Source organism: Pogona vitticeps, chromosome 3 (genome assembly GCF_051106095.1).
Source record: "Pogona vitticeps strain Pit_001003342236 chromosome 3, PviZW2.1, whole genome shotgun sequence".
NCBI lineage: Eukaryota > Metazoa > Chordata > Lepidosauria > Squamata > Agamidae > Pogona > Pogona vitticeps.
The window spans coordinates 192,241,815-192,267,736 of NC_135785.1; the positions used below are offsets into that span (position 1 = coordinate 192,241,815).

Genomic DNA, 25,922 nt, shown 5'->3' on the forward strand with positions numbered 1-25,922 from the left:
ATGGTTTTTCCAGTAGCGATTTATGGAAGTAAGAGCTGGACCATAAAGAAGGCTGACCACCGAAGAATTGATGCTTTTGAATTGTGGTGCTGGAGGAGACTCTTGAGAGTCCCTTGGACTGCAGAGAAAAAACCTATCCATTTTGAAGGAAATCAACCCTGAGTGCTCACTGGAAGGACAGATCCTGAAGCTGAGGCTCCAATACTTTGGCCATCTCATGAGAAGAGAAGACTCCCTGGAAAAGACCCTGATGTTGGGAAAGTGTGAAGGCAAGAGGAGAAGGGAACGACGGAGGACGAGATGGTTGGATAGTGTCATCGAAGCTACCAACATAAAGTAAAAGCAACTCCAGGGGGCAGTGGAAGACGGGGGGGGCTGGCGTGCTCTGGTCCATGGGCTCATGAAGAGTTGGACACGACTTAACGACTAAACAACAACAAAATTTCATTTTCCATTCAATGTGACTGTTAAAGTGGGACTAGATATAGACATTGTATTTCCTTGTATCACTTCATGGCTTGTTGAATAACATGGCTTCAGGCAATAAAGATATAATATTTGCTACCGCCTTTCAACTATAAATAAAACTTGAGGATTGAGAAGTGCTGATTAATATGCTAGTCCGACATCAACCATGTAAAGCAATGCTCAGTATAAACTCCATAGCTGCATGAAGTATGGGCAATTTTCCCTCTGGCTGCTCTTTCTTTGTTCTGCCAAAGCTGAACTCTAAGGCAAATTTCCTTTTCTTGCTTCCTTTCTGGCATTGGCAATTTCAAAGTGGCATTTGTTCCAAAGTACATATAAAAGGCGGCGTAACCCTGCTTTCATGCTTCTCCTCGGGCCTTTGCCCTTACAAATACTTTCTCTTAGATTCTTTGTGTTCTTTTTATCATGAATCTTGCTTTCTCAGGGTTCTCCTGTGACCTCAGTGTCAGGACCTTGCTCTTTCTGCCATGACCTCCTTTTCCTGGAATATGCTTGTTTTGATCACAGTAGCAAGGGACATCTCTCTGTCATTTTTTGGAGCTGCACTTAAATGACTGGTATCTAGGAGAAAGTTCTGTATTTGTCTTTCTTGCTGTACTTCCTGATCTTTACTTCTCCCAGGCAGGGATTCTTTCTGCTTTGCCAAGACATAAGTTAGACCTCATTCCACTTTGAGCAAAGATCCTCTAGTAGAAGCCATTTCTGATCCCGCTAAAATGACTGTGCAGAGTGGTATGGATTCTGAGAAGCAGCATGAAGTTAGCTGAAGAAGAAGACTTTATTCTTGACAACTCCAAAATCTCTCTCTGGAAGCTGAGGAAACCATTCCGAATGTCATGACCTGGGGCACCAGGGATGGAACAGTAAAAAAATAGTACAGTGGTGCCTCACTTGGTGAGGATAATTTGTTCCATTCAAATTGCTGTTAAGTGAAATCCTCGTCAAGCGAAATGAAAAAGCCCACTGAAATGCATTTAAAACCGGTTCAATGCATTCCAATGGGCAAAATACCTCAGCGTCCAGCGAAGATCCTCCATAGGGCGGCCATTTTCCAGTGCCTGTAATGTGAGGAATCTGTCCTAAAGCACAGCAGGTGGCCATTTTCAAACCTGATGATCAGCTGTTTTGGATCGTTGTTAAGCAAAAAATCGGTTCCCGAAGCAGGGAACCAATCATTGTCAAATGGAAAAACCCCATTGAAAAATCATTTTGCGATTGCAATAGCGATCCCAAAAAAACCATCGTAAAGCGGATTCGTCGTTAAACGGGGTAATCGTCAAGCGGGGCACCACTGTAGCTGAAATATGATGGTCTCCCCTCATGAAAGATATATCCACCTGATTTGTATCACTGTGTCCACCTCAGCAGCAGTGGTGTGTTACTTCATGCTGTTGTTTTCTTTCTAGTTATTATAACCTGCAAAGCTCTATATAGCTTGGGTCAAATCTATCTGAAATTCTCAAACATAAGGCGCTCCTCTCACTCCTACCAGCTTCTGAGGCTTGTTTGTGTTAATGTTTTAATCTAATACATATATTTGGAGGAGTCCCAAACTGAAGAATTGAGCACTGATCTGCCTTACTGTGAGATAACTTGGAAAACTATATTGTTGCAGTGCGTATAAATTCAGAATAATTTTGTAGCCACCACATTGTTTCTCCTGTAGCGAAAGCCTGTTTTACTCCAATTTTTATAAAGTAAACAAAGATACACCATCAAGATGTTTTGCCATCTCTTCATGTTCTCCAGGCAGGTGGAGAGGGCCTTCTCTGTGGCTTCTTTCAGGTTTGGAAATGTCATGCTAAAGGAGGAAAGGATGGCCCCTTCCTTTCCATCAGAAGTTAAGATCTTTTCATTCAGGCAGGGTTTTAGCAACTCTTCACCTAATGCATGGGGTCTGGGGCTAGATGTGCTAAATTGCTTGTATTTTTTATGTTAGTTATAACTTGCCTTTTAATTAAGCTGCTTTAAAGTGATTTAATTTTAAATGTATATTAATATTTAAATGGATGTAATTAAATTTTAATAACATAATGTATTGTATTTAGCAATAATGTTCTTTCCCCACCCTCCTGTAAGCTTTCTTGTGTCCCAGTTCAAGAAAAAGGCAGCATATCAAATAAATAAATAATCAATCAAACAAATAAACAAACAAACAAATAAATATTAGGGTGAATTTCACAACATTTTGGATAAGCTCTTCAGCTAGTACAGAAAGGTGATGGTGGTGGGGAAATGAACATTTATTTCCTCATGCAAATTTCCTTCTTCCATTTCTCAAGATCCAAGCCACTGGCTTTTGCAACTGGAAGAGGTGGTTTCGTATTAATTATAATATCACTCGAGACTTGCACTGAGTGGTATTGAAACAGACGTGCTATGTTCTCTTTAATTTTTCTGTGCATTAAACTTTAAAATACAAGACCTCTTTCTGTAGAGCTATAGCAAGGTGCAGTGCTTATAAAACCAGTGTCTTTCATTTCATCCTTCAAGGAATTTTGCAACTCTTTTAAAACAGTTTTTGAAATATGTGTTCTTTTTTCCTTTCCATTTGTTCTTTTTTAAGGCAATGTGTGAATAAAATAATAAATGTGGCCCTTACAGGTTGTGGTTTTGCAGAATAGATCACCTGCCTGGAGAATATGAAGAGATGGCAAAACATCTTCATGATGTCTCTGCCTTACCTTATAAAACTGCAGTAAAACAGACTTTCACTGCAGGAGAAACAATGTGGTGGCTACAATTTTAATTCTGAATTTATATGCGGTCTAACAATATAATTTTCCACATTATCTCACAGTAAGGCAGATCACTGCTCAATTCTTCAGTATGGGACTCTTTCAAATATATGCATTAGAATATTCATCTAACAAATAAATCTGCGTTTAGTTTTCAAGGCTCAAAGGTATTCTTTGACTTGCCAGAAAAAAAGAAGGATAGCACTTTGTTACAGATAGCAATGCAATCATAGATATGGTTGTACAGTGGTGCCTCACTTAACGAGCGCCCCATTTAATGACGAATCCGCATAGCGATGAGGTTTTTGCGATTGCAAAAGCGATTGCATTGCGATGTTTTAGATGGCAAAAAATCGCTTTGCGATGATCGGTAAGCGTTTCGCTTACCGATTATCGCATAATGATGTTTTAAAAACAGCTGATCAGCGGTTCCAAAATGGCCACCGGGTAAACAAAATGGCCACCCGCAGTGTTTTCGCGCCCTTTCCTCGCTTACTGGGCAGCAAAAATGGCAGCCGGATGGAGGATTTCCGCATAAGGGTGAGTTTCCCCCCATAGGAATGCATTAAACGTGTTTTAATGCGTTCCTATGGGGTTTTCCCCGCATAGCGACGAATCCGGATAGCGACAATTTTTTTCAGAACGGATTATCGTCGCTATGCGGGGCACCACTGTAAATGTGTACAGTGTAAAAATTGCCATTAGACATGGGAGCTTCATATTTGTCTCTTGAGGGAGATGAATATGAAGCCAGACAGCATGTGTCATGGTGGTCCTTCTCTGTCCCCAGAACCAGCATAGTCCACTTACTGGACTCCTCACTACATGCACACCCTACAGCAGCAGAATTGCACCAAACAAAGATGTAGTCCCACTGGTGCTGCCCCGCCTGTCCCCTCAACTGACTGCTCAGCAGCTGGGAGGAGAGACTAGTCTTCCCATCTCCTTGCTGGAGTGGTTGGCTGCGGGGAGAGGTGGGGCAGTGCCAGTTGGACTATATCCATGATTGGTGTGATGTTGCTGCTGTCGGGCAGGTGCATGCCTGGACCAGGTTGGCTCTGGGGGCAGGGAAGGACCACTGGGACAGCTGTGCTGGCTGGCTTCATATTTGTCTCCCCCAGGAGATGAATACAAAGCTACCATGTCTAATTGCCATACTGAAACAACTATCAATTTAATGCGTTTTAAAAAAATAGTAATAGCCAAACAGAATTGTCTGGCCTGGTGGCACATTGCTATAAATTCTGACAGGTGACCAACTTAAACAAGGCATTCTAATATTAACAAGGTATCCTCATGTTTCTGATGTCTTCCTGCAGGAAGCAAATACACAGGACCAATAACACATTATGCTTATTCTTTCCATTCACCTGGAATTCTGTACATGCAATCAATTCACTAAAGCATCTGACATTATCTAGATCCGAGGAGCCGTGTTGAATACAGTGGCTACAATGTTGTCTTTGTTCATAAAAAAACTCAGACTAAGTTATTATTTAATAATGAAATACACTGGATGATAATTGCAGGTCTCTGTGTGCAATTTCTGCACTACTCTTTGAAGGAAGGGTAGGACAAAAGGTGGAAAAATAAATAAAATTATTTCATTATAGTGAATCAAATATATAAGAACTAGAATAGCTTTGGAAAAGTACTACATCTGGTTCAGATTAAGTACACAGTTCAGATTAAAACAGTCTCAGTGCTACTATTCAGTTTTTCTACTGACACATATGAATTCAGTGTGTAACTAAGTCATTAAAAATAAAGCAAGGTATAAACCAGTAAATTAAAATAATTGGGAACTTGTAAAGTGAAATTGGCTAAATTATATATATTTTTTAAAAAATTTCAACACAATGATCACATAAATATTGAAACTATTTTAAAATTTGCAGTCCATGAGGGGAAAACAGTTTGGCACTTTCTTTCTGGAGGGGCAATGTGTAGCCTGCATAATTAACTTGTAAACCACCCAGAGAGTGCTTGAAGCACTATGGGGAGGTATATAAGCAGCACACTTTGCTTTGCTTTTCATTTTGGCAAAACAGGATCCCTGAATCAAACAAACTAGTCAAGCTTGTGGGTTTTGCTGGTTTGTGGTTCAGTTTGTGCCCAACTCTGTTCTAAAGTACAGTGGTGCCCTGCTAGATGATTGCCTTGCAAAACTGTTTATTCGCTAGATGATGAGTTTTTGTGATCGCTATAGCGCTTCGCAAAACAGTGTTTCCTATGGGCGATTTCCGCTGGACAGTGTTTTGATCTGTGCTCCACAAAACGTTTTTTTTTCCGGGACCGTTTTTCACAAGATGACCATTTTAACAGCTGGTCCGCGACTCGCAAAACGGGTGTTTTTGGGACCATTTTTCACAAGACAGTGATTTTGACAGCTGATCTGCGCTTCACAAAACGGTTTTCCTATGGGCAATTTTCGCAAAACGACTACAATTTTTCCCCATTGGAACGCATTAAATGGATTTCAGTGCATTCCAATGGGGAACCGCATTTCGCAAGACGATGTTTTCACAAAACAGCGATTTTCACAGAACGAATTAACATCGTCTTGTGGGGCACCATTGTATAAAGCCCTGAACAGCTTGGGCCCTAACTATCTCAAGGGCCACATCTTTCTTTTTGAGCCTGCTCAACTGTTAAGATCATCAAGAGAGGCCTTCCTCTCAGTCCTGCCACTTTCACAGTTGTTGCAGTTCAATACAGTGTGTTTGGTGGGGACATGGAAGCGAACCTTCTTTGTCGCTGCTCCCAAACTCAGGAACTCGCTCCAATAGATTAGACTGACCCTGTTTTTATTGTCCTTCCATAAGAAGGCGAAGATCTTTCTATTCAGACAAGCTTTCTCTGAGTGAATGGCTATCAAGGATTACATATCCAAGCCTCCTCATCTCCAGTGGATGTATCTAATTTATTAATTATTTAATGAAACAACAGTAAAGAAATGTTAACACAATGCTGGCTTGGTACACTCTTAAGAATTCCAATGAAAACTTGCTAATTGCCAGCTAGTGAATGTTATGCCTTGTGACTTCCACATGTGTGGAAGCAGCAAGGTACTATTATGTTCTGTCATTGCACTATTACCATGATACAATTATCTAACTATAGTTATGTTATTTCCTTTTCTATGAGAGCACTACAACAGGCCAATGAAGTGTCTGTCGAACAATGTGGCTTTCAATCCAGGCTTTCCTGTTTTGAAGCTGTTTCAAGTAATTTTTTCAAAGGAGCTGTACTAATGAAAACCACCTACATCCTCAGCCTTGGCCAACGCTAAACTAGAAAAATGTTTTTAGCTGCCATTTCTAAAGCATCTACGTCTGCCATGGTTTCTGTGCTTCCCACTCTCCAAATGTATGGATAAAATGCAGTGTCTATTATTGAATATTATTTTGAAATGAGGACCAGATCACTATCCACTTCTTAAGCAGGCACTGGGAAGACATTCTGAAAAAATAAATCTCTTCTATAAGAAACAGTTTTGTCTTACCCTGTTGGACATTATAATCTTACTGAATAACACTATGGAGTTACCTATATCATTAAAGATGCTATGGCTTGGAGGAAGCTAACAACTGCACATATCCAACCAAACAATAATGACTACTTGCAATATCTGTGCTGAATGAACATGAGGGGCAATATTTTGAAAGGAAAACCTAATTAAAAATCCAGAATATTGCACTCTTCTGATTTTCCACTGTCATCAAAATGTTCATCTCTGGTTTACAGTGAGCCTGAAGTAAATCTCACAGTGTGATTCTAGCAATCAATATTGTCATTCCCCCCCCTTCCTCCAGATAACATGCAAAAATGAATACTGGGTTGAGATTTATCATCTTGACACACAGAGGCAGACAGGGAGCAGAGGAACAGGAACAAACCCCTCCAGGACTGTTCATCTGCTTACAGACATAAAGTGAAGAAGACCGAAGTAGAAAGTAGTTTTTGCAGGAATTTAATAGACTAAATAATACTTGGGTATAAATATGCATATTTGATTTCTTTATCCCCAGCATGAGTGGGAATTCCATATTTTCATTTTGTTATTTGTTTGTTTTCCCTATCTCGGAAAGCAAGGGAGAACAAAGTCAGGTCCCTAAATCTAAATGACCGAGGAAGCTCTAGCTAGTCTCCTGGCAAGGACCTGATAACGGCAGAGGTGTGGCTCTATTCTCTGATAACAATCTGGCTAATAGATGCCTCTTGGCCTAAAAAGGCTCCCCATCCCCATCCTACAGGATCAAATGATCTCCTCTGAGAAATCCTGTGTTCGGACTCAGCCCTCTCTGCTCAGTCACACCCATCATCTCAGGTTTGGATATATTTGTCCATGATGCAAGAAAATTCATTGCTCTTTCTTCTTTAGCAATTAAATATTCCAGAGTGCACTGACAGAAAAATGATTTTCTGCTTGATTTTTGTGGAAGAAACTTTTATATGTCTGATGATTCTTTGCAGAGATTACATTTACAAAGAAACAGAACACAAAGTATAGGAAAATAATCTCTTTAATATTTTTACAGTATAAAAGCCATTCCCAAAGTTTCTACTACAACCACTTGAAAGCAATGTATGGTGTATACATTGTAGCAAACTGATGTTGCTGAATCCTGAGATGGTAGAATACAGTGGACCCTCTACTTACGGAATTAATCTGTATTGGAACGGTGGCTGCAGGTCGAAAAGTCTGTAGGTCGAGGCTCCATTGATCTACAATGCATTGAAAACCGATTAATCCCATAGCTGGCCATTTTTGTTCTATTTTTGTTCCATTTTGGTTTTTTTCTGGTCTGTAGGTCGATTCTTTGGCTGCAAGTAGAATCTAAATTTTACGGCCAGAGAAGTCTGTAACTTGAAAAGTCTGTAAGTCGAGCCGTCTGTAAGTCGAGGGTCCACTGTAACAGTTTTTTCTTTTTTCTTTTTTGTTTTTCAATACAGCCGGTGGGGACTATCAATATAAATGTCTACCTCTCACTACCATGTCTCAAAAAGCCTTATCAGTTATTATTATTATTATTATTATTATTATTATTATTATTATTATTATTATTATTATTATTATTATTATTATTATTATTATTATTATTATTATTATTATTATTATTATTATTATTATTATTATCATCATCATCTTCTGAATTTCTTCAGTTATGGGCAAAAAGTGCAGACCAATGCTTGCAAGTCTGAAGTAGCACAATCCATGCTACTATCTCAGTCAACACAAATTCTCCTGTATGTGAAGAACCACTCCGAGAAATGGAAACCGCAAAGGTTGCCATTTAGACGGAAACAGATTTAATTATTTGTGGCTTCATAGCTTCTGGAAACTGGAAACAGAAGTGTCAGAGAAAAAAAATTAAGGGAATTGCCTTTGTCTCAGATATTATCCAGCAGCTTTACTTTCTGCCCTGTTTCACTAAGTACATTGATTTACATTCCCCTAGATTAAATTAATGGCCTCCTTTCACAAGATTTGGTGAAATCCCAGCAGCACAGCCACTGACAAGAGATTACTCGGTGGTCATCCAAGACATATGGATGACCCTAAACAATCCTGCCCAGTTGAATGCTTTACCATTAAAAAACAAGTTTCCTAAAGATAGAATGCCACACAGAACTGATATACAGTGTTCCTTCTAGGAAATGGTTTTTGCATCGGATGGCCCCATCATGCGTGTTGAAACAGTTCAGTCAAAACACATGCTCATCACCTCATCTAGTGTTTGCAAAAAGCAGGCCTAGTTAGGGGAGGTATTTGGGGGGGATGTTTTCCTCTTTATTTAACGTAACAGATTTCTGAGCCAAAGGATCAGCTCCAAACGGACAAAATCCAGCAAAGTCTTAGCTATGACCTCTGGCGATATCTACAATATAACATAATTCTAAAAAACACAAGAAGCACTCTGTAAATCACAAACAGCAGCAACCAAAATTGAATAAGTACTTACTGGAGAGGAAGTGCTGAGAAGTGGGACCAAAATCCCGATGGGCCTCATGCAACTGCCTGATACGTTCCTCAATGGCCACCTGGATAGAATGGGGAAAAAAGATTCATAATAAAAGAAACAACACAAGCAGATGTCTCTCAAATCATCCATTACATGACTGTGAAATAAAGAGTAACGCTGCTACAATTTGAAATAGCAGAATGGTAAAATTAATACGTTAAATATTATTTGGTTTACATTCTTACAGTCCTGAAAATTCCAGAGAAGGGAATGTGAAATAAGCATGTGTAACACATGCCATGATGTCAGCCTTAACATACTCGGGATCAGGTACCGAATAATAAAATACAACTTTAAAAATGATTATAGTTTTCTAGTCATCCAGAAATGGATAGTTCCGTGAGCCAGAGATTGGAAGTTTGATTCCCCCACTGTGCTTCCCAGAAGAGCCAACCTGTGTAGCTATGGGTAACTATACAGTCCCAGAAGAAGGGAATGGTAAACCACTTCTGTGTATTCTCTAGAAAACCCCGGAAAGGGTCGCTGTAAGTTAGAACAAGATTTGACAGCACACAATTTTTATCACAGAGACTGATTGCTTCTTTTTTTAACCAATATTTATTTATGCATTTATTTATTTATTTTGATCTTCTCTTTCTTTTGCTTGAACAAATGTACAATAAAATCTTGAAACAAAATTATCAATAAGTAGAGTAAGAAGAAAGAGGCCTTATATTTATATCTGGAAAAAAAAATCATGCTTTTTTTAGTCTCTGGAAATAATGTGTTGATGCTAGATACAGATCATATATTGTGGGTCTGTTCCTGGGAAAGCTGCTGCTCATTTTTATAAATAGTTTTGTTCCAATTGGCTTTATTTATATTGTGATTAAAAGAAACAAACACCCACAAGGACAGCTAGGAAGCATTGGTTGTAATGGCAAAGCAACCAGTGAACCTTACTGTGAGTTCTTAATATGAAGCTCACTAGGTAATTGACAAGAAAAATTACGATGTAATAAAAGGTGACTTCAGCTGCATAAAAGCTGCCAAAAATTAGTCAACTATGAATATTTCCTGTGTAACCTCATTGAGATGGATAATACAAACAGCACACATCCAACTTCATTTAGGTAATAATGTTGATAACATACATGACAAATACTAATATGTTAAATAAAAGTATTCCTGGAGAGAAAGCACATTCTCAGTACTTATAATTTCATCAGTCTGGCATAAGAACATTGGGACAATAAGCATATTCCCATCTTTTTTTAGTTCACTGCTGTTCATCTTGCAAGAAAAGCAATATGATTGTGACATATATTAGATAGTACACACTAGCTGAAATCTAATATGGTTACTTTGTTTAAAAAAACCTTTATTGGCATTAAAACCAGTAACTGTACAATCAAGATTATACTTTCCACTGCAATAAGATACAGTAAATATGGTCAAGTTACGTCAAGGCTCCTTGAAACAGCCTAGTTTATATTCAGCTATATGCTCAGTCAAATCAGGTTGGTTACTTACTTAATCAACCATGGCAAATTTTGGAAAATTAAGTTTCTCACCCACCCTGAAAGGTCCCTAGGCTCCCTTGGAATCCCTTTCATCATGGGGACGTTTTGGGGGCTGCAGGATGAGAGGAAGTTTTTAATTTATTACTGCACCATCAGCCTTATGTGGCGTAATGTACGCTGCTGGATTTCAGCCACTGTATTGCATGCACTGAGTGAATACCTGTAGGCTACTGCAATGCAGAAAGGTATGCATGTATTTGTGTCAGTAGTTTGAGGGGGAAAGACTTGTTTTTAAGAACCTAGAGGTTCAAAGAGTCAGGTAGAATGGAATAATCAGGGGTATCAAAAGCCAAAGAAGAATAAAAGGTGGGATTCAAATGAATACTACTTTAGATATGGTGGTCAGAATCCATTTGAATTTTTATGTTAGTCTAAGGGCAATCATGGAATCTGGAGTGGCAAATAGCTGCTAATTAACAAGTCCCCAATTGATTTCATATTAGTGTGCCAGATTCATGACTTGGCACAGTACTAGAAGTTTGTTTGGGGAATTGTAAATTGATCTTATCACTAAAAGTTATGCCATTGCACACTAGGACTGTGCAACGTGCCCAAAGCTACTCAGGTTGGCTTTTCCCCCCTGGAAGCACAGTGGGCAAATGAACTCCCAACCTTTGGCTCTGTGGTCAATACCTAAGTCACTAAGCTATCTTGTTCAACTGCATGTTAGCTAATAAGTGATGGATAATTTGATTAATTAAATTAATAAATACACATGTTCAGTCCCCATGAAAACTACTGATACAACAATTTTTATGACTTAAAGTGATCAATTTCTAGAGTCCCATTCAAAGATATATCCTACAAAACAAGTTGATTAATGGAGGATTCATATTTCTTGTCAATGAAGAAATAACATTATCTGTTGCCTTTTAAGCACATTTCTCAATATAGGGACACTGACTGCCAATTTTCAAGAAATCTTCTTTAGCTTCTAAACTGCTGTTTTATCCTCAGCAGTTCAAAAATTCTTGAATGCCTTTCCCCACCTCAGTGTATTTCTTTTTATTTTACATGTTCTGTGCCTCCTTCCAAACTGGCTTCTGCTCTAGATATTTCAAATGACACTGCTACCTTGTTAATGAAATTATTTTATTTATATAATCTAATTGACATTTAATTATTCACCTTTTATTCTTCTTTGCTTTTGATACCCCTGATTATTCCATTCTACCTGACTCTTTGAACCTCTAGGTTCTTAAAAACAAGTCTTTCTCCCTCAAACTACTGACACAAAACACAGCAACGCATTTCTAATCCAGTTAATGGACCATAATATATGCTTAAATATTGTAACTCTAATGACAAATCCATCCTATCTTTTTAAAAAATAGAGTGTGTCACAAATTGTCCTTTGATGGTAAAATTTTTAAAAGATCTATATAGAAAAAGCCTTAAATAATGTCAAATTGTTGAAAAAATGTTGAGTGTTAAAATTCCCTTTATATATCAAACCTTTCAATTTTTACTCAGAAGTCAGTCAGACTATGATAAGCAAATCCACATTAGATTATAGTGCTTCAGGCAAATACAGCTGTGGCAAAACTACTCACAACCCATTATTTAAGCGATTAACGTGCTACTCTTCAAGTCATCCCTCAATACTGGCATGAACAAGGAGAAATGGGAAGTTCCACATTTTTACTATCTTTTCTACTATGTGCAAATGGAATAATATTTGTCAATGCAGTCTACTGTTAAAAGTATTATGTTGAAGTAAGTTATAATCATATGTATAACTAAACGTTGTCACTAATTAATTTTATTCCAGATATTTTAATGTAGTTTGTTCCCACTGGAAATATACCATCTTAGTATGAATTATGCTGTTCAAATGTAAATAATTTTTTTAATGCTACATGAATGAGGTATTTTATAACCAAGTTAAAATGAATGTTAGTTTTCCAGATACAAACTGCACCCAGTAAGAGTTTAAGCTTATTGACTATAATCCAGAGTGGCCAACACAGTGGTGCCTCGACTTATGAATGTCCCTACTTACGACCATTTTAAGTTATGACCAGCTCCAGCTGCAAAATTTTGGTTCTACTTGCAACTGGAGCTTCCACTTACGAACAGAAAAATGCATGGAAAAAAGGCGGGAAGTTCAAATTTCTAACTGGTGTTGATGAGGCTGCTTCTTTGTAGCTCTTTCACCCCAGCAGTTAGAGTGCATTGGAGGAGGCTTGGGATTGCCTTGCTTCTGCTTCTGAGTGAGCGTGTGTGTGAGTGTGTGTTTGTAGGAAGGCTTTGGGCTGCCTGGTAAGGTAAGGTGTTGTTTTCTGCTTTTAAAAAACTGTTCTGGGTGTTTTTGCAGCGTGGTTTTGGGCTGGGGGGGTCATGTTTCTGTGCTGTGATGGGTCTTGGGGAGTTTCTTTTTTGGTGTTTCCCCCCATTTCCGATGGGTCTTGGGGTTTTGTTGCTTTTTTGAGTGTTTTTCCCCCATTTCCAATGGGTCTTGGGGGGTTTGTTTGTTTGTTGGCTTTTTCTCCCCATTTCCGATGGGTCTTGGAGGTTTGGTTGCTTCTTGTTTTTTCCTCTCAATTTCCGATGGGTCCTGCATGCTTTCCTTGCTTTTTCCTTTGTTTCCTTTGCATTTCCAACCTGCCCCCTTTGTTTTCTGTGCATTTCCAATGGGTCTTGCATGCTTGATTGCTTTTCTCTCCCCCCCTTCAGCCGGAAGGGACTAATCGCATTTCCAATGAGTCTTGCAGTGATTTTTTGTGATTTTTTTCTTTCAGCTGGAACGGATTAATTGCATTTCAATGCATACCTATGGGAAATGGTGCTTCGACTTACGACCATTTCAAGTTATGTCTATCTTCTGCAACGGATTCTGGTAGTAAGTCGAGGCACCACCGTAATATGTGCTGTAGAAAGTCTTATGGCATTTCCAGTTTGGCAGGCCTTCTAAACTGCAATTTGATGGCAGGGACGGCCACAAGTAACTGAGTTAGAAAGACTGAGGCAGTTGCCTGTGTAAATCAAGGTAGCACTCATTTCATTGTACAGTGTACTAACAGTGTACAGTGTACTAACTTCAATGAGATTATTTGCAGGTAACTGAGAGTGGATGTGCATCCAAACAATTAATTGTTCAAGGACTTTTTGAATTCACACAGAGGGAAATTCTATCAATTGATAAAGGTTTTTTAAATTGACTAATATCTATAGCTATTCTGAATGACAAAATAGGCCTTTTGTGCGATTGATCAGGTTCGTGTTCAAATCAAACTATGCTAATATCTGCAGAATCAAAAAAGAAATGTAGTTTTTAAAATGTGGCTTTCTCAATCCACCTACTTAGGTCTACATTGTGTGTCAATGCATCAGAAGAAATTATGCAGAAGAATATATTTCCTCCTTGATCTGAAATAATGGTTACATTTGGGCTGTTCTCTATGTTGATCTCATCCTCTTAATTCCTTTGTCACTGCAGGTCCGGATCTGATGAATTCCATTTCTTACCAGGCGTATTTTTTTCTGACAGTTCATTAAATTAAATGATATGCTTGCTTATGGTGTTTATATAAATTCAACTCAAACAGAAGTGGATGCTTATGACCATCCATCCCTTTGTTTTTTCAAATGATTTTAACTAGCAGAATCATCAGGCTTCATCACTTCTTCTGAAACCTCAATGGTAGTGGGAATGCACAACCACAGGATGTTTGATGTTACATTTGTGCATGGTAAAAAAATCATCTAGCATATCAAAGAAATCTAATTTTGCATATATTTAAAAATTTTATTGCGATGGAGACACACTGAACAGTAATAGTGCTGGAAGGGAGACAGGAATTCATTTTGGGTTTGTTTGTTTTTTAAAAATGACCAGTTTTAAAATGTAAACTAGGATTCCATTGAGAACCAGGGTACAGTCAAGAGTAGGCCACTCCTGAAATATGTCCCCAGTGAATTATCAATATGGCCCACCAAGATCTGGAAAGTCTTTATTTCCCCAAAACCTTGCAGGTCTCCATTTCGACACCATATGATAAAAGAATGCTTGTCCAGATTGTTAGTAGGAATATTTTTCAGGCAGCTTATTAATTGCATGAGCTCAAGTCTTCCATAATTCTAATATCTAAAATTCACTGCTGAAACCAATGTTCTTTATTTTATACAGTGAATGTGCTTTAAATTAGACCATTCTATTCTTTATAGGTCTTTAACATAGGAACCCAGATGTTCCACCATTTCTTTGGGACAAAAAGAAGAAAAAATGAGACAAAACATATATATATATAAAAGGTCACAGAATTCTCTCATTTGACATGTGCAAGTCATGCTTACTGCTAAAGATATATATTTATGTTCACATTTATATTTTTGTTCAAATCTGAGTTTTTCAATAAATACATACAGTGGTGCCTCGCAAGACGATGTTAATTCGTTCCGTGAAAATCGCTGTTAAGCGAAAACATCATCTTGAGAAACACATTTTCCCACTGAAATGCATTGAAAACCTGATAATCCGTTCCAATGGGAACGGATTGTCATCGTAAAGCGAAAATTCCCATAGGAAACAGCATTAAGTGAAACGCGTTTCCCAAGCGAAGACAGCCGTCTAACGAAACAGAGACCATTAAAAGACTCGTATAGTGAAGCAAGACCAAGCTGTAAAAAATCGTAAAGTGAAAAACAGGGACCTAAAATTTAATCCTCTTGTGAGGCAAGGTCCCTAACATCGTAAAGCGAAAATTGCCCATAGGAAACATCGTTAAATGAAGCGCAAGACTGCTCCGAAAACCTCATCGTAAAGTGAATTTGTCATTAAATAAAGCAATCGTTTAGCGAGGCACCATCACTTGTATATCCAAAGGAGCAGACACAAGGCCCACTTAATAAGACTCTAAGAAAGGTTCACTTATATTCCTACAGTAATGCATCAGATTCAACTCCCTCCACAACCTTTATCTGTGACAGCCCTTTTATTAAGTACCCATTTCCTGATTTTTAATTCTGGGTGTAGCCTATTTCCCCAAATTCAGATAATTTAATTAGTTTCAAGTAGCAATTTCCAAATACTTTAAAAGATAATATGAAGATGGTCAAGAAATTCATTAAAGAGTTGTACATGTTGTTAAATTCTTTTTTAATATTTCAGCCTAATCAAAAATCCATGTAAACGAAGGATAAGAAGATTTTAAGTAGGTTTTCCACAGAACATTACAGATATACTGTAATTGCAAAATTAGCAGTAGATAATAGTGGGCCACATTATTGAACAAAGAGGCATAAAAGTGCTACATTTCTTATACTTTTGGAGCTCGTTCCTCATTCTATATTCTGCTCCCTACAACCCAACCGCATCAACCAGCAGGGAGTGTAGATATTTTTATACCCAGTCAGATGCATGATGCAGCTGCAGCTGTATGCTAAAATCTTTGGGTCGTCATCGGTATTAGTGTGGGAAAGTGAACAAAATATATTAAATACAGTAATCTTATACAGTGGTGCCTCGCACAACGAGCGCACCGTTTAACGAAGAATCCGCATAGCGATCTATTTTTTTGGGATCACTAATGCGATCGCATTGCGATGTTTTAATAGCCTAAACATCGCATTGCGATGATCGGTAAGCGTTTCGCTTACCAATCTTCGTATCGCGATGTTTGGGGAACAGCTGATCGGCGGTTCCAAAATGGCCGCCAGGTGCCCAAAATGGCCACCGCAACCATTTTTGCGTGATTTCCTCACTTACTGAGGCGGCGAAAATGGCGGCGCTATGGAGGATCTTCGCATAACGGTGAGTTTTCGCCCCCGCATTGCGATGTTTCCGGATAGCGACGATTAATCCGGAACGGATTAACGTCGCTATGCGGGGCACCACTGTACTGGAAATCCTATAAGGAAAACACCTAACAAAGCTGGAGTTTCTTCTTAAATCTGGTTGAGGCAGTGAGGTGAAGGCAAGAAAGAAAGATTGCTACACATCTTCTGTAAACCTGTGAGGGTGTTCGTTCAGCCATTGCTGAAATCAGTTGATCCAGGACATCTTTACTTGCCTAGGATATCCTGTTGGAACGTAGAGCAAAGCAAAGTGTGCCACTTATATACCACCCCATTGTGTTTAAAGACTCTGACTGGTTTACAGTTTAATTATGCAGGCCTCAGGAAACTGGGTACTCAGTTGGCCAACCTTGGAACAATGGAAGGCTGGAGTCAGTCTTGAGCCTCAGTCCATCAAGATCAAACCTCAGTCCATCAAGATCAAACTCAGGTCGTGAGCAAAGTCTTGACTGCAGTACAACCGCTGTGCCAGGAGTACACATATAGTGATCTTGGAGCAATAATAATTTCTGGATTTCAGCTATTTGATACTTGGAATGATTACCTGAGTGCACTCCCCCTTTGTAAAGGAGTCATGTCCACATTTCATTTTTAAAAAATAAGAAAACTTGTGCTGATTAGAGAAACACATTTGGGATAAGAAAGGTGATAGAATTTCTAGTTCCAGCTAATTAAGTTGGAGATGTCAGGTGCCATGGCTGCCTTGCATCTCTAGAGAACAGAGACAAGACGGCTGCTCCATAGAGAGATAAAAGAGAGGTGTGGCAAGGGAGAAAGTGACATCAGCAACCCCAAGAAGAACTATCTGAAGTCAAAGGAAGGGCTGCATAGCTCAGAATAGGTAAATGACAGTCTAGGACACCTGAGGAGGTACTCTCTACTTATCCCCATGCAAAGACATGTATCTTCTTGAGTGTAAACTGAGTTGCTCTCAAACATTTCCAACATATTCCGTTCCCTTGAACTTTTACTTCTCATTTCCAAGCATTTTGCCGCCTCCAATCCAATCAAACAATCACTGGACTGATAATAATAGCTATGTATCTGAGAACAGTACAATATATACAAGGAATACTTAAACTATAATCTGTATTGTACAGGTTTGCAGCTATTAGAGATGGTAGTGCAAATAATTATGGCAAAAGACCTTCTAGTTCAGCACTTCATTTTCAACAGTACATGATCTGCCTGCAGACAGAATGCATCCTTCTCCTCTTTGATTTTTTTTTTTTTTTTTTGCTGCCTCTATGGTGAGAAGTATACTGCCTTTGAATGTGGATGATGGATTTCTGGGTAAAATGGGAAGCATCCATCCTCTAAGTGATATTTACCACGGAGTCCAAATTATTTTTGTAAACTGATCCCAGAGCCTTTCACTGTGCTCCCTATAAAGTAGGACTCAATATTTGCACTTTCTTAATCTGGACACCTCAGACCATCCACCATTACTATTTCATAATAGTGTGCAAGAACAATCATATATACTTAGCAAATTCATTCTGCCTTTTCTCTGCACAGTCTTTCACTTCATTTTATGAAATCTCTTTATTTCTCACAAAATATTTTTTCTCATGCTCAGGCAAACAAACAGCTTCTTTTCTTACTGCTATTATTAAACTAAATTATATTGCCATTAGCATTTCATGACCAATTTTCAATAACAGTAATTAACTCTCTACCATAAAGAAGAGCATTTACATATTGATATTTCTGCTTCTTCACTGCTGCCTCCTGACTTTAGCGTTACTAAAATCCAAACTCAAAATACAGACCATAAAAATATGCATTAAAAAATACAGACCATTAAAAAAAATCTTCAAAGAAAATTCAGCATTTCATCAGATATATGGTACCATGTTTAATACATAAACAAACTTTGTTAAGATTGCAGTTAGACATGTTTCATGTTCTCAACTATTATTTGAAATGGTTTTATATCTGTTTTCTAACAACAGTGACAATAATCATGAAATCAGGGCGGTCTTACACATCCTGCTCTGATGAAACTTTAACATCTACATTTATTTTCTGCAAATCATAAGTAACATAAAATATGTGGCCAGCAGACAAGCCTTTGAGATCACATTAATGATCTGCTGTATTTCCAAGGGCACAACAGGGCACCAATTAAACCTTTTCTAACAACAGTGACAATAATCATGAAATCAGGAAGTCTTGCACATCCTGCTCTGATGAAACTTTTAACATCTACAGTGGTGCCTCAACTTACGAACGTCCCTACTCACAACTATTTCAAGTTACGACCAGCTCTGGCCACAAATATATCATATAAACCCTAACTCTAAACCTAAGAAAACAGTCCTTTTCTGCTACTTTACCACAATCATATTCACAGTTCTTCCAAAATCCACTGGAATGTTCGTTCGTTCGTTCGTTCGTTCGTTCGTTCGTTCGTTCGTTCGTTCGTTCGTTCGTTCGTTCGTTCGTTCGTTCGTCCGTCCGTCCGTCCGTCCCTCCCTCCCTCCCTCCCTCCCTCCCTCCCTCCCTCCCTCCCTCCCTCCCTCCCTCCCTCCCTCCCTTCCTTCCTTCCTTCCTTCCTTCCTTCCTTCCTTCCTTCCTTCCTTCCTTCCTTCCTTCCTTCCTTCCTTCCTTCCTTCCTTCCTTCCTTCCTTCCTTCCTTCCTTCCTTCCTTCCTTCCTTCCTTCCTTCAGTTTAAATAACTCCCATTTAACCAAAGTCTGCTCTGATTTTGAAAAGATTCCTTCCTTCCTACTGAAGAAAGAACCTCTATGCTTCTGCTTCATACAGAGGGGGGGGGGGAATCTAAGCCACCTTCTCAGACAAGGGAAAATCTGAACTATCAAATATCAGTTGCTCTCAGTTTTCTGAATATCAGAACTTGAGGGAAGACTTCAGTAAACACATTTTTGGTTGATCATTGGGGATAAGCTACATTATGGTAGGGGACTTAGATTTCAAGAAAAGGAAGACAAAAGAAGCAGTAGGATTAATGCATTTTTTTTACATGTTTGATTATGCTATTTACTTTAAATAGCTTTGAACAGAGTGTAAAATATTACAGAAACACAGGAAACATAACAGTCTTTGGCAAAAAGCTGGAGAAAGTACTGGATGAGGACGACACATACAGTATATCACAGAAGTGAGCACAGTGGTGCCTCGACTTATGACTGTCCCTACTTACGACCATTTCCAGTTTGACTTGCGGCTGGAGCTTCCAGTTACGAACACAAAAAGGCAGGGGGAAAAGGTGGGAAATGTAAATTGCTAACTGTAGGTGGCGGAGTTTGACTGAAGTCCGGGAGGCAGTGGAAGACAGGAGGGCCTGGGGTGCTGTGGTCCATGGGGTCACGAAGAGTCAGACATGACTAAACAACTAAACAACAACAACAACAGGTAGCAAAGAGGCTGCTTCTTTGTAGCTCTTTCGCCCAAGCAGTTAGAGTGTGCACAATTGGAGGAGGCTGCCCGCTAAGGTAAGGTGCTGTTTTTTGCTTTTCAGCGTGGTTTTGGGCTGGGGGGTATGTTTCTGTGCTGTGTTGTTGTTGTGCTTTTTTGGTGATTTTTTTTGCAGCACCCGCACCTTGCAATGGGGCTTGCTCCTTTATTTATTTTTGTGTTTTTTTTTTCAGTCTCTGCGCCTTTGGGGCTTGCTTTGCTATTTATTTTTGGTCTGGGTTTTTTTTTAAGCCCCAGCAATGGAGCTTGCCTTGCTGTTTATTGTTTATTTGTTTTTTAAAGCCCCAGCACAGGAGCTTGCCTTGTTGTTGTTGTTTTTGTTTGTTTTTAAAGCCCCGGCGACAAAGCTTGCTTTGCTGTTTATTTGTTTATTTTTTTAAAGCCCCAGCACCTTCCGACTGGGCTTGCTGTGTGCTTTATTTATTTATTTATTTATTTATTTATTTATTTATTTATTTATTTATTTATTATTATTATTATTATTATTATTATTATTATTATTATTATTATTATTATTATTATTATTATTATTATTATTATTATTATTATTATTATTTTGCCAGAACAGATTAATCACATTCCAATGCATTTCAACAGGAAATGGTGCCGCGACTTATGACCATTTCGAGTTATGTCCATCTTCTGGAATGGATAATGGTTGTAAGTCGAGGCACCACTGCACACACTTTTGGTGCCAGCAGTTTAGACATTAATGGCTGTGTGTTGCGTTATTTTGAGGGGACAGCACATTTACACTGTTATACAAGCTGTATACTCACTGCTTTACATTGTAGCCAAGTGTCCTTTCTTCAATGCTGTCACATGAAAAGAAATATTAAAATATTTATGAAATATTAGGGGGTGTACTCACTTCTGGGATATACTGTTAATAGTTTTGGGCACAATCCTAAACCATCACAATCACTTGGAATTATTTTACAGATTATTATCATTCATGGCACAGTAAGGGCACATAGGCATTGCTTGAGCATATTTCTATAAAAATTAAAAAACATTGGGGCTGGGATGCTTGGAGTCATATTTTGGTCCACCACACCTCACCAACCAGATATACGCTCTGCTCTGATCAGGTGCTGATTTGGAAATGAAGGGAATATGAAGGAGAAGTTGTCCCTCTTCAGTCAAGGATGGAGTATCTATGAGCTTCCAAGACTAATGAAAGGAAAAACTAATGGCATGTATCTGTCCTTGAGTGCTGTCTCCTACCAGGAGCCTCCCTGCTGCAACTCTACAGGTGACATTTGTTTTCCTAAGGGGGGGGGGAGCAAATGATAAAACTGACAATATTTTAGCCTGTAGTGCTGAGTTGCTTATATGAAACTCTCATTGGTCTTGCTACTGGCTGTAAAACCTGCTGCCTTCAATAGGACTCATATCACCTCCAATGGACATGAGTCCTATTCATTTTACATATCTGGGAATATCTGTGTATGAATGGAGGTATGCCCTCTGGCTTCAACTGTGCTGGTGCACATCCATCTAAATCTAAAGATTGAGCTTGTGTACCTACACTCTATTCAAAATTTAGGTGTAAGTGCAGAGATTACAAGATGCCTTCCTTATCTGAAGAATAAAACTTCACAATGTTGTTTCCCATTATTCCCCTGGGAGTTTTCCTATAGGAATATCATAGAATCATAGAATAATGGCATTGGAAAGGGGCCTATAAAGCCATCATGTTCAGCTCCCTGTTCAATGCAGAAATTACCAGCTACTCAAACTGTATATGTCACGCATTATCCAAACCCTCCCCGTGCTGTCATATATCTACAGATCCACCATATACAGTACACTTCAGTAACAGGCTTCAGCATCTATTCTTACACAACTAAGACATGATTCAAGTCTGTTGAGCTGTTGAACTGCCAAAGGCAAGAACTGCAGGTAAGTTACTTAAAAACAAAAGCCCATAGTGAATCAGGTACTATAGCCAGACCCCTATATATAAATATTTCCCTGCTCAGATCAAGCAAGCAAATGCAGTTCTACGACTATGACTGTGATCCCTCCTCCAATATTGATTACCCTTAGCTATATTCTTTCTTGCCTTTTTTCTTTTAAGCTGCTGTCTCTCTTTTTTCAAACCTTTAAACCTTTTGATTTTCCACAGAAAATAAAGAAAATACCCAAAAGTCAAAAGGTTATTTTTAAACATCCCAGAATCAAAACATACATTAGTTATAAGTTAAATAGAAAGCCATAGATTGAAATGATATGTTTCATCGTATTATGAAAACTGTAAGGAGGAGGCAGATAAGTAGATGAAAAGGGGGGTAGTCACAGTTTGTTACTACCAAGTCATATACAGTGGTGCCTCGCAAGACAAATGCCTCGCAGGACGAAAAACTCGTGAGACAAGTGGTTTTGGCAATTGGGTTGATGACTCACAAGACAAATGTTCCTATGACTGTGCTTCACAAGACAAATGTTTTCTGTTTTTTGTTCCTGCCTCATGTTTGCTGATTTTTAAATCTTTTTCTATGATGTTTTAAAAATAAAAATTTTTGATTGAAATTTTTAAAATCATCTGCACAATATGTATGGCTTTAAAGAGCACTTAATAAATCCTTTGTAAACCAAATGTGACTTTGTTCTGACGTTTTTTGCCCATAGGAACGCATGAATTAGATTTCAATGCATTCCTATGGGAAAACGCGTTTCTCAAGATGAATTTTTCGCAAGACAACATTAACCGCGGAACGAATTAAATTCATCTTGCAAGGCACCACTGTACAATTATTATACAAGCCAATTGTACAAATGGAATGTACAATTATTATACAAGGCAATAAAACCTGCATGCTATTATTAGGTAGTATACCCAAGGCAGCTATTTGGTGTTGCAATGGGATCAGAGGCACTGCCTGCTGAGTGCTTACACTCTAGCCCTTGCTTTTCCTAAATATGAATAGCTGGTCATCTCAGGCCAAGTCTCGAAGTAGCCTTTCAGCCAGCCCCCTTTCCCAACAATCAACCTGATTTTCTCTCCAATTTTGGTTTCCCTCTTCTTCCCTCTTCTCTTTTACACTCACCATCTATGACCAAAAATGAGACAACATGTTCATACCCAACTGACAGCTAGGTTCAATGGAAACTCCATATTGGATGCTGTGACTGCACTTGTACCTGATGTTGATACCCGAAACTGCAAGAACAAAAATACATGGATATTGTGGCGTGCCAGCATTCACTATCTGTGAAACTGCCAACATGCCCTAATATAGGCGCTGCATTGTTTTCTGTTTACTATGGGGTATAAAAGTCTTGTAACTGCTCTGTTCTGGGTTCCCTTGTTGGGCACCCATATGCATATGTACAAAATAAACTTCACTTCTCATTCAAGCAACCACTGGTTGACTTTTTCATTAACTTTTGGCTAATACAAGTAAGACTGAAATAACAATGTAAGCACTGAAAAACAGTAAGAGGAAATGGGTCCAAAGGTCCACCACAGACGTTGAAAAGCCACAATGAAATAGAACAGTGAAGTTGGAAGGGGTCTACAGGGCCATCAAGTCCAACTCCTGCTCGATGAAGGAATACAAAGCAAAGAATATTGCCTAGGTTTCTCTTGAATGCCTCCACTGTTGGAGCACTCACCATCTCTCGAGGAAATTGGCTCCACTGTCTTACTGCTCTAACAGTTAGGAAGTTTTTCCTGATATTCAATCAAAATCTGTTTTTTTTTTGGGGGGGGGAGGTGTTGTAACTTGAGCCCACTGTTGCATGTCCTGAACTTTGGGATGATTGAAAACAGATCCCGCCCCTCCTCTGTATGACAGCCTTTCAACTATTTGAAAAGTGTTATGTCTCCCTTCAGTCTATTCCTCAAGGCTGCACATTCCCAATTATTTCAGTCTTTCCTCATAGGGCTTGGGTTCCAGTCCCTGATCATCCTTGTTGCCTTCCTCTGAACTTCTTCCAATTTGTCAACATCCTTCTTGAAATGTGGTGCCCAGAAATGGACACAATACTCAAAGTGAGGCCTAACCAATGCTGAATAAAGGAGAAATAGCACCTCAAGGGATTTGGAAACTATACATCTGTTAATGCAACCTAAAATAACATTTGCCTTATTTGTAACCACATCACACTGTTGGCTGATATTCAGCTTGTATTCTATGACAATTCCAAGGTCATTCTTGCTTGCAGTATCGCCGAGCTGACCATACCCCATCTTGTACTGTGCATTTGGTTTCTTTTTCTGAAGGGCAGTAATTTACACTTATCCCTGTTGAATTTCATTCTGTTGCTTTCAGCCCAGTGATCCAGCCTATCAAGATCATTTTGAATTTGTTTCTGTCTTCCAGGCTATTAGCTATTCCACCCAATTTTATGATAAGAATTTCCTGAACTCCCTCATCCAAGTCATTAATAAAAATGTTGAAGAGCACTGGACCAGGACTGAGCCCTGGGTAATCCACTCAGTACCTCTACCCAGTTGGAGAAGGAGACATAAATCATCACCCTCTGAGTACAATTCTGTAACCAATTGTGTATCCACCTGACACTTGATCTATCCAGCCCACACTTAATTAGCTTGCTAATCAGGATATTATGGGGCACTTTGTCAAAAGCTTTGCTGAAGTAAAGATATACTATGTCTACAGCATTCCCTCTGGAATTGACATCAGGCTAACTCGCCTATACTGTAGTTCCCAGGTTCCTCTTTTTTGCCTTTTTTGAAGATAGGGACAACATTAGCCCTTCTCCAATCATCTGGCACTTCACCTGTTTCCCATGATTTCAAGAAAATAATGGACAGTGGTTCTGAAAGTTCTTCAGCCAGTTCCTTCAGTACTTTCAGATGCAGTTCATCCCACCCTGGAGATTTGAACTCGTTCAAGGTGGTAAGGTATTCCTTGACTATTTGTTCGTCAATCTCCAGCTGCAATCCCATCCCCTCCACTTGCACTTCACATTTGTCTGGAGGTTCATAGTCTGGCCTGTGGGAAAAGACTGAGCTAAAATAGGAATTGAGCACCTCTGGCTTTTCTTTGTCATCTGTTATCATTTTCCATTTCCATTGAGTAGCTGTGTCACTATTTATTCTCCTTGTTTTTTGCTTCACACATACCTGAAGAATGCTTTTTAAATCGCTTTTAGTGTCTCTAGCTGATCTCAGCTAATTCTCAGATTCTGCTCTCCTAATGCCATCCCTGCATTTCCTTACTACTTGTCTGTACTCTTCCTTGGTGACCTGGCCTTCTTTCCACATCCTATGAAAAAAATGCCTTCCCAGTCACCTGAAGGATTATCAGGCTTGGAAAGGACATAATGAAGGGAGAGAGGGAGGATAACTGAGAATGGCTGTGGCTTATGAGAAGAGGCCAGTTCTCATTCAGTGGACCTTTGAATTACCCACCAGAGTCCTGCAGGGCTAGCAAAGCCTGTGAGACCACAAGACATGGTTCTATGGTCTCGTGATGTATTTCCCTGACAGAATGAAATTGACTAGGTTGCCACCATTGGACCTGTGAGCTGGCATAAGGCCTGGTTAGCTGATTGCTACCTTCCAAGGCCACAATTTCAGTACTGTGTAGGGCGTAATTCTGGTGAACTTCTCAAAGTGTTTCTATTGCTATACACTACTATTGCAAAGAAACTGCTAATTTCATTTTTTCCATACCTGCTCTCTAATGATGCAGCAATGCCATTATCCCCCTCAAACCCTCTAAATAAACAGATCAGTGAGTAGAAAAATAGTCATGCTCCATCATAACACAGGAAAACTAGAATTAAATAATTAAATCTCTTTGATTTAGGGATAGTTTTATGAAATGTAGCAACTGTGTCAGCCAAGAACAAAAAGGAAATATAGCACAAAAGTATTGTGGCACTTTTCACAGATTACGTCCACTTATTCTGACACATCATATATCAGGTAT

General features: G+C 38.9%; 1 protein-coding gene across 20 annotated transcripts in view; it reads right to left on the reverse strand.

The window, feature by feature from the left end:
- The window catches only part of DMD (dystrophin), a 1,295,019-nt gene that overhangs the window by 166,196 nt on the left and 1,102,901 nt on the right, over positions 1–25,922 (reverse strand). For all 20 annotated transcript variants that reach the window (XM_078390471.1, XM_078390476.1, XM_078390472.1 and 17 more), the window contains one exon: positions 9,194–9,272. In XM_078390471.1, the coding sequence (XP_078246597.1) occupies positions 9,194–9,272 (79 nt within the window). The remainder of the gene's footprint in view (positions 1–9,193; positions 9,273–25,922) is intronic.